At 36.0% G+C, this 10004-nt stretch overlaps 1 protein-coding gene across 1 annotated transcript; it reads right to left on the reverse strand.

Moving 5' to 3' along the window:
• Positions 1-4696: 4696 nt before the first annotated feature.
• On the reverse strand, positions 4697-9462 carry LOC113298184 (protein PLASTID TRANSCRIPTIONALLY ACTIVE 10-like). The gene is made up of 12 exons (XM_026546875.1): positions 8665-9462; positions 8495-8554; positions 8360-8389; positions 8201-8274; positions 7580-7661; positions 7335-7408; positions 7124-7190; positions 6791-6883; positions 6359-6529; positions 6049-6099; positions 5771-5922; positions 4697-5374 (listed from the first exon to the last, which is right to left on the reverse strand). The coding sequence occupies exons 1-12, from the start codon at positions 9400-9402 to the stop codon at positions 4897-4899; spliced, it is 2070 nt and encodes a 689-aa protein (XP_026402660.1). The 5' UTR covers positions 9403-9462; the 3' UTR covers positions 4697-4896.
• Positions 9463-10004: the final 542 nt, after the last annotated feature.

Here is a 10004-nt window from a genome sequence, read left to right on the forward strand (position 1 = left end):
TTAATGGTCAACGTCTGGTTAAAGGTCAACTAACAATCAACGTCTAAATCCAGGTCAAGTCAATGGTCAACTGAGTCAAATCTGGTCACTGAGTTAACTCAGTCAGCTAAACTGAGTAGGATGACTAACAAGCTTAAAATAAAAACTCTATTCCAGTAACTCAAACATCTCAAATAAGTTTATAATACAATTACAATTACAAAATATATTTAATCGGTAATTACAAGTTTTTACTACACCCTTTGTTATGACAGCATTACAACCAACTCAGCCTATATATCTTAACAGCACAAACCAACTCCAAGAGTTCTACACAAATCACAAACTACTTCATTTTCCACTTGTACTTCCTGCAATACATCCCAATACCAGTTCCTGAAGCTCAATCCCTGTATTATCTCAATAACAACTACACACCCACCAAACTGACTCAAACTGAGTTCCATTACTAACTCATACACCCTTAATCCATTTACTTTGTTCAGTACCACTGTCTGCAGTTCAATCTCATTTCCAACACACATACATCAAGTCTCATATGCAACACCAAAAAAATTCCAACTCCATTCACTTTACAAGACCATTGTCACTATAATCTCTTTTCATTGTCATCAAACCCAACTTATTCAATATCTAGAAATAACATCATTATCCCTTCTACATGTAATTCACATCCCTAATAACTCAATTAGCATAACTTCTGAGTCATCTCGACAATAACCAATCCCTGAACATAACATAAATCTAAACTGCAATTCATTTTTCAACAACACTTGCAACTTCAAAATCACCCACTGCATAACCATAAACATTCATCTTCATCTAATTTCAGTTATACTCAACTACCACTTATAACTCCATCCAAACACAACCTTTTTGTCTAACTCAACTGTGAATCCAATAACAATCATACAACTTCAATATATGAATCAAATAACTTTATTAAATTTACTGATGAAATGCAATTACCTCAGATTAGTTTCGTTCCAGCAAATACCATCCAACTCCTCTTCTTGCTTAACTGGATTCTGCGATTCTTCTTAAGGTTACAACAAACCACCAATACAGTTCATCCAACACCACATCAATCTTCATCCTCTTCACTGATTCTCAGAAACCCTAAAACCAATTCTCAATCCTCTATTTTCTAATTCGACTTCACAACATCAATTAAAATCTTCAAATCAAACAAACACATCTTCTAATTTATCCTTATCCACAATCTTCAAGGATGAAACCCTAATTTCTCAAATTGGGGAAGAACAAAAACTCTAATCTCCTTTAATCTCGAATTACTCTTCATAATGTCACTACAACTCCAATTAAACAACAACCCAGTTGTTCTTTATCCTTCAACAACACTAAATCGTCATCAATCCCACACAAACCCTAACTTCAGAAACCTTTATGCACGGCAACATCAATTTTTTCTCCTCCAAAGCTTAATCAATACTAAACAACACCACCACCATCTCTTATAAAACTCAAATCCTCAGAACTGAAATCGATAGAAAGAAAAAATGAAGAAGAAAAGAAACATAGGAGAAGCAGAAGAAAGAAGAAGAAAGAAAAGGCTTCTCTTAAATATAGCCCACACATTTATTAACCATAACCCAAAAAAATTAGTTAAAATGAAAATCCAAACACGTCTTAATTCGTACTGGCAATTAAACTTTAAATTCTTCTTCTTAATCAAAATCAAAATTAGCCTTAAGTTTTCTTTTAATCAAACTTCATCATATTTCTAATTAGTTATAGTTGTACATAATTCTCATATACAATTATAAACCCTAATTCTTACTTTTCCCCAAAAAAACAAAATGAATCCTAATTTTTAATTCTCTCTAAAATGATATTCTTTTTTCTTAATCATAATAAAATATTAACATTAATAGGAGTGTATATTTTATTTGTTCCATTAAAAAACACAACAACATCAATCGAAACGGAATTAACTTAGGGTTTGATTCTTTTCATAGGACCATTTTCCTAAAACTCCATAAACACAATTTATAAAAGAAATTCTCTAAGATGTTTTTTTTTCTCAATCATGATTGCATCAAATTTGATTGAGGATATTGATTATTTTTCAAAAACATTAATCATGTCAAATAATTATGAAAACTTAGATAATTTTTTTTTATTTAAGGATTTAATGATCATCTTAATATTTTGGGCTATGTATAATAATCATGTATAATTTTGTGGGCTATGTGTTATGATTTTAAAGGTCTGTTTGGTTAGATAAAGCACTTATTTTAAAAACAAAAATTGATGGGAAAGATGAATATATTAAAAACTAGCAAATGTGGTACAATAGGTTTACAATTTCGTTTTCATCAAATACATTAGAGTAAATGCAATGCTAGATTTTTTAATTTTATGTTGCAAATGCGTACACATATGTTGAAGATTTTTTATCCTTGCTTCCTTTGCAATGCAGTCCGCAGCAGAGTTATGTTTTCTATTTATATACTTCACTTGTGCTTGGGGCAGTTTTTCCAAAATTATGTTAACTTCTTGCAAAATATTTTCCGCTGTCCAAGGAGCTTCAATACTTACCTTATTGATGTTTTCTGCCAAAGATTTGCAGTCAGTGACTATGGATACACTTGATAGAATGTTATTATTTAACCAAGTAGTTTCCTTTAACATGGCTTTCGTTTCCGCGTGAAAAGCTGAAGAAGCCCACTCTGAACCCGCTGATATATGCATAAAAGTATCATGATCCACTGAGTACAGTAAAAAAGCATAACCCATAGTAGAGTCTTCTTTTCTAAAGGACGCGTCAATAAAGATTATCCAATCCGTGTTTATGTCGGGCCAACTATTTCTGACTAAAATGCCTTTATTTTGGGTAATTCCCTTTTGGATAACTTTAGTGGGATTAGAGTTCAGGAATCTATTAATCTGATCCATCAAGTTTCTTGGTTCGGGAATAGTTTTTTCGAAAACTACCGAGCATTTATATTTCCATATGAACCACATGATTGTTGCTATTTTTCCCGAAAACTGAGCCAAATCAGGGTCCGATAACCAACCTCCAATCCACTCATTTATCGTACTTGTGCTGCTCCAAATATTAACGGCTTCTAAAGATGAACCGAACCATATAGCTCTTGCAAAAGGACAGAATCTGAAAAGATGTTGTTCAATTTCCTGCTCCTGAGAATTGCACATCTGACAATGAAGGTCTATATCTGAATTATGGGCTCCAAGCCTGGAAGAAGTAGGGAGAGCTTGTTGCGATAATTTCCAAATAAATAATCTTATTCTTGGGATTACTTGTATTTTCCATATTTTTTTCCAAGGGAAACCTGTCTGATTATCATTGTCTTGGTTCACTAGAAAGTTGTAGATATTCTTTGCTGTGAAATTTCCTGACTGATGATGCTTCCATCTGATTTTGTCTTGTTCTTGTCTCTTCGGCGTTATTGCTTGAATTTTTGCTCTAACCTCAAGTTGAAAGAATTTGTTCAGTTTTTCTTGATCCCAAGTATTTTCTTCTGTTATCAACTCCTGGACCAATTTTGGTACCGGCTCTTGAATATTGGTCGGTTGGGTAACTATATCAGCATTTATTTTAAATGGGTTATGGTTAATAAAACCATGGGTTATATTTAAGAGAAGCCAAAGAAAATAAAATCCGAGTTTATCTTCTCGAGTGAGAGATAAGGCTGGCGAGAATTATTAAGGCACCCAAGAATTTGTTAAGGACAGCCAAGTGGTTTACATGCAAAATAATTTTTTTGCCCCTCGTATAAATCTAATGATATCTTCTTCATCCGGTGTCCAAATGACACATTCGAGTAGTCCATTTCGCCCAACTTTTCGGGATCTATCGAATGGTACTAATTTCGTATCTAGATCATTGTTAGATTAATTCCTATTAATTAACGTTCGTGTTAAACTAATCGAGTTATTATCGGCTAACTCGTCACTTGATCGTCTCTTGATCGACTCTTGACCGGTTTAATAGCGTTGACGAGCTTGAGGGTCTTTACACGATATGTCTATATTTTTGTGAATATTTTTTTTTGCTCTCGGGCTCTAGGTATCTACCCTGAATGTACCAATATCATAATGTCCGTTAGTTCTCTAGTTGTTACAACATATGTACGTACATATGTTGTTGTGATTTAAACCGATTCATATGAATATGCATCTTTTCATCAAAAAAATATACTGATTTTTATGAAATAAAAAGTAAATAAATTGAGGAATTTATGAAAGAAATAGGCGATACGAATAAGTCGAGGAATTTGCGTAAAATATGATACGAATACATTAAAATTAGTGGAATACATTTATAGTGGAGTGTAAAATAACCGTTGGTGGGAGAGTCTTTACCGAGTGGTAGAGCTTCTACCACAGACGATAGAAGTTTCGTCACGGGTCTCTATGGCACTTATATATCAACCCTTTCCCCATAGTGGCATGGCAAATTGGAAAAATTATCGACCCTTTCCCCGTAGTGGCATGGCAAGTTGAAAATTTTGCTATTGCCCATAGGGCAAACATTGTCCTTGGTTTGGGTAGTTCAAAAACCATCGTGCCGTTCTACATCTCATTTTTGTTTTTCTCCTATATTTTAACAGTTCCTATAAGTTTCTTGTATGTTCCAGATCTTAATATTTTTGGATGAAAATCTTCTTTCCAGGAAAAAAGACCCAGACTTGCTGTCCGCTAATATCTAGCAATTAACTAATCTGTCTATATCGAATATAAACCAAGAACTGGGAGATGGCGCAAAGCAGTGTCAAGTTTTGTCTCATTAACTGCTTTGCATCAAAGACTACGCAATGACAGCTTTAGTTGCATATATTATCTCATGATGATAAGCTAAACTAATACAAAATCGTCTAATTACTACTGTACACTATGTCTCAGCCTAAACTAATTTTCAAACATGCCTTCATCTGACAATCTAGAAGACTCAGTTCCATTAACCGTAGGTTGGCTCGACGAAACATTTGGATCACCTAGAATGCTGTAATCAAAATCCTCGTCATCAGAGTCGTCGTCATCGTCAGAGTCATCATCCCCGAGTCCATCCATATCAACATAATCCACATCATCTTCTTCTTCTTCTTCGGCCTCTTTCACCACTGTTCCTACTGAACTGGCCTCCTTTTCCATCTTCTGTTTTATGACATCATCGTAAGACATCTCGTACCAGACATTCCCCTTGCCCACTATAGATTTGTTATGGGCATCAGTCAAACGCTCTTGCTTGCTCTTCTCCGAGTTCTTTGGCTCTCCCCAGTAGTCATAACGGTATAAAGGACTAGCAGGGTCATATCTATCCTTCCCAAAATAACTGCTGTCAACGTATCTCCCTGGTTCTTGTAGTGGCAGGCCAAGAGCCTGACGGCTGTATATAAAGCAATAACTTCAGTACTAAGTACAATAGACTATCTACCTACTAACATAATCTGCAAAAAAATGAGTAAATGGAAGACAAAGTGCAAATTCCACGGTTGAAATCCTAATCTTCAAGTCCTAAATGATGCACGTAACTTCATGGGTTTAGACCTCTTAGCTAAGGGAGTTTATCATCTCTGAAAACTACATAAAGAATTAACTTTTGTACTGTTTTGTGGTTGAGATAAAGTGAATCACTGCACTGGATTTAGTGACTTATCAATAAAAGAATGTAGATGCAACTATAGTGATCAATTGATGGTGCAATTTAGAGGCATTCATCTTTAATAGAAAAATATGTATATGGATAGATGCTGGTAAAAATTGGAAAAGAAAGATGGGGTACCAGCTGATATCTCTAAGGAGAGCTTCCCTTTCTTCAAATGATCGGCGCCAATGTATTAAGTCATACTCATCCATTTCAATGTTGCGTCTCAACTTGCTTACTTTAAATTCTTCACCTCTTTCTTTTGCTTCTGCCCTCAATTTGTTGTTGAGCTGCGATTAGAAGCACATGAGTTTTACATTAAATGAACGAACTGCAATGTAATGCATAGGCATGATACTTGGAAAATAATGATAAACAACTGGAATCCCATAAGTTAACTCTTAAGAGTGACTCACCTCACGCTCGGCACGAGCAGCATCCAAGTCAAGCTCTTTATGGCTGGTTTTCTGCCAAAATAAAATACAATCAGGTATTTCATTGACTGCTGAGATTATTGGTAATGAACCTTGAAGGGTCATAAGGGTGGTTCGACCAAGGGTTCCATCCCATAGGTTACCACTTTTGGATCCCTATCAAGGTCACTGGAGGGGTTGCAACCTTCCCAGGATCCCAAAGATTAGTAGAGTTAAGCTAGGACTCCATCCCCAGGTTAATCATAATTCTTTAAGAATACCAGGTAATGGTAAGAAGGAAAATGCAATTCACCAGAATCATCTTTGGTAATAAAGTCTTCTTATGATAAGCTTTGGAATATTCAACTGCTGCATCAACATCTGTGGCCTCAAACATCTCTTCAAATTTTTTATCTTTATACTTCTCAGGATTAGACTCCTCTTCATCCAATACTATTTGCTCAGCTACATGTAGCTCCCACAACTGCAATAGAAGAGTCATACTGATCAGATTCAAACTACCAAGATTGACTGCTGAACACAAGTCATGCACTTTCTTTTTTACAAAAAGAGATGTTCACAGCAGAGTACAAAGTACAAAGTGGAGAGGGTGATATACTGATATCATATCCATTTCTTAACAAAACCCATTTGTGGCAAATGAACAAAATAAAGAATGTGAGTTTGAATTAGACGTACTATCATGACACAATGAAGAACATCGATACATTGACTCATAAATTACCTTATCAACGTAAGGGTGATTTGACAACAAAGGTTCCTCTTCATCTTTTATTCCTGGGTCTTTTCTAGGAACAGGTGGTCTTCCACAATCACGCTGCAAAAAAATAACAAATGATAACCTAATAAGAAGCTTTAATAAGTAATAAATGGGATAGCACACCCCACATAGATCATCCCTGCGATCAGCTCAGTTAGTGTCCTGAATACTAGATCATCTGAGTGTGAATATTGTATTTGAAGGATAACAAGTACAAGTAGCACTAAGGATGCTCAACGAATATAAAGTTTCAACTACAGATAAATAAAAAAGAAGAATGTTTCCAAAAGAACATACACGTAATTCATCGGGGTTTGTATCTTCGTCGCGATGAAATATTGGTGGAAACTCAAATCTGTTGAAGCTGCAATGTATAGGCGAACTCCAAAGTAAGAAGGTGATCAAAATTTGAATGACAATCAAGCAATTTAAGGAAAAATGGCCAACAAGACCTAACCAGTCACCCGACCATTAGGATATTCAACATATGAAGGATAAGACTACATACATAAGGTGATCAATATTGGGGTCGACAAAACGCATTTCAATAGGAAAACGGAATCGGTACGGATCACGTTTCGCCTGCAAAAAGAAGGAAAAATCATTCTTAAATTCCATCACTGCTGATCTGAGTAAAACTACAGTCTGCAGTCTTATGTTTGGGGAACTCAATACAAGAGAAGCAAAGTGATCAACATTTAACTACTGAAGACAAAAAAGTAGTAGCTAAATCAACACAACTGTTTTACTCACCAGAATCTCAACAATGATTTCCATACCAACTTTAATATGCTGGCGGATCCAATACCAGTCATTGTTTTTTATCGGAACCCACCTGGAAAGTATTTTATTACTTGTTGAGTGAAAAGTTGGCAGAAGTTGAATGGTGCATAACAGTCAAAGAATTTGTAAAAAGTTGGCAGAAGTTGAATGGTTCAAAACAGTCAAAGAATTTGTATTTGCAACTCATGGAAGTAGGAAATTAAGGATAGAATTTGAACAAAGCAAATAACTCGTACAAGTTGGCATTGTCATTGCCAATAGGAACTACAGAATAGGGTTGGGCATGACTCATCGAACCCAGAGTACAGCAAGTTGGCCAAGGACAGCCAACATTAACTTTGGCAACTTGTTTCTGGGTTCAGGTTGGTACCAGAAACAAACTTCTCAGCAAGTAACCACTATACTCAGTGTTGCCATTCATTTAGGTAACTACTATATTCAGTGTTGTCATTCATTTATATGTTCCTTCTATACCATAAAAGTATTTAGGTACCCATAGACGGGCAGAAAGTAGTAGGCCAGTAGCCAACCTGCCAAAGTAGGGGCAGAATGCAAGAACTAGTAAAAATGCACAATATGACTAAGAGTTACCCATCATGTACGCCTCCAATGTCGACAAATGCACCTTGATAAAGATGTAACTCGACCACTTTTCCTCTACAAATCTACACAGTATGTTCTCCAGATGTAAGTTTCACAGTTAACACTTCTTTAAGAATAAATTTCACCACAAAAGTATCAACAATTTACCTGTCCAGGATAGTAAAATGGAAGCTCAAGCTGCATAAACAACGTGTGCACGGATTAGAAACCCTCTTGTAGCAAGACATACATCTCAACTCAATGAAAAAATCAAAGAAGTAAACAAACAAGCATCCATAATACCATATCGTCTCTATAATCCTCCCCTCGTTTTCGTCTACCAGAACAATAATCTTGGTCATACTACATCATAAAAAGTACACATTTCACATGTTAATCTCCAAAAATAAACCAAATCAAATCCAAAAATTCGATGTTCAATAAAATACAGCTTTAAACTAAAAACTCCATACCTTATAAGACTCTTCTTCCAACCTATCCTTATTCGCAACAACCCACTCCTTATACTGCTTCAAAAACATTTTATATCTTTCCAAACACATATTATCAACTTCTTTATTCACCTCCACATCCTCCACATCAACCCTAACAGCTTGCAACTTGTGTGCTTCTCTAATAAACTCCAACTCCTTCTCATCAACTTCCCATCCTTTCGGTGGCCAATCTCTGGGCGGCATTAACCTCACAACTAAAGGACCAGTCCAGCTAGTTTCCAAAGGCTCTAAAATCTCACCTCTAATCTCAAACTGCTTAGCTAAAAACTCATCTTCAGTTAACCCACTTTCCTCAATCTTTTTTTGTCTATAATTTGGTCTTAACATTCTAAAAGCTTCAATTGCTTCAGGTGACGTTAATGCTACTTCTTCACCTTCATTTAAACTTTTTCTAGCAAAATCAGCTTCAGGCGAGAGAATCTCTTCCCAAGGTGCCCAATTTCTTTCGACCCAGTTACGTGTACGTGCTTCGTCTTCAGTTTCTTTATCTTTTGGACCAAATTTCTCTAAGAATGTTTCATCTACTGGGAATTCATCTGAAGTAAATGCTTTCAGTTTGAAAGTGTTTGGGGGTTTAGGAAGTCTAATTCTCCAGGAAATGGGATTTGGGGTCTGTAGGGGTAAGGGTTTGAGTAGGGATTTGGTGGGTTTTGAAGATGGGAAGGGAAGAAGAAGAGGGTTTAGTAGGGTTTGCATTTTTGTTCTCTCCCTTTGTGGAGTTTGGGAGGGAAATGTTTACAGGGGAAGTGAGCGAGGGTTTTGAGTGTCAAAGGATAGAGTTGTGTAAGAGTGATGTGCTGTGAATGGGAGTATTGAAGTGTTTGTGGTACAGTTCATAGAGATGTGTGCGTGCAAAAAAAGAAGGAAAAAAAGGATAGAAACGACGGATGCTTTCATTGATTGTTGAATTGAACTCAACGGGTGCTCTAACCAACTGAGCTGTGAAAGCTGTTGCGCCACAGGAGATAATTACGATTATTGTCTTGTTTTTTTTTTTTTTTTGAAGCATAAATTTTATTAAGTTACTAAGTGGTTATTACACGAGGGTATGCGATACCCGATGATTCATCAATTACAAATAGATTGGTAGCCCATGAATCTACGTCAACATGAGAATGAAGCAGAATGTGAACAACAGTCTTCATATCGGAGTTGCATCGGGACAGGTGTTGGAGTCGAAGGTTAAAAAACCTCCGGTCAATGCTTTCCACAAGAAAAATTGTATTTTTGATGGGCACAACAATGCCCATAAGAACTTCGATGGTGGTAGGATTCGATGCAGTCGATTGAAGGTGCTA

Source organism: Papaver somniferum, chromosome 7 (genome assembly GCF_003573695.1).
Source record: "Papaver somniferum cultivar HN1 chromosome 7, ASM357369v1, whole genome shotgun sequence".
Taxonomy (NCBI): domain Eukaryota; kingdom Viridiplantae; phylum Streptophyta; class Magnoliopsida; order Ranunculales; family Papaveraceae; genus Papaver; species Papaver somniferum.

What these genes read in the sequence shown, in the direction of transcription:
- LOC113298184 (XM_026546875.1), bottom strand. Translation starts at nt 9,402, where the DNA reads ATGCAAACCCTACTAAACCCTCTTCTTCTTCCCTTCCCATCTTCAAAA. An exon ending in AGGATTATAGAGACGATATG is followed by an intron (nt 8,390 to 8,494) that starts GTATTATGGATG and finishes TTGTTTATGCAG; the next exon opens with CTTGAGCTTCCATTTTACTA. An exon ending in CTCCTTAGAGATATCAGCTG is followed by an intron (nt 5,375 to 5,770) that starts GTACCCCATCTT and finishes CTTTATATACAG; the next exon opens with CCGTCAGGCTCTTGGCCTGC.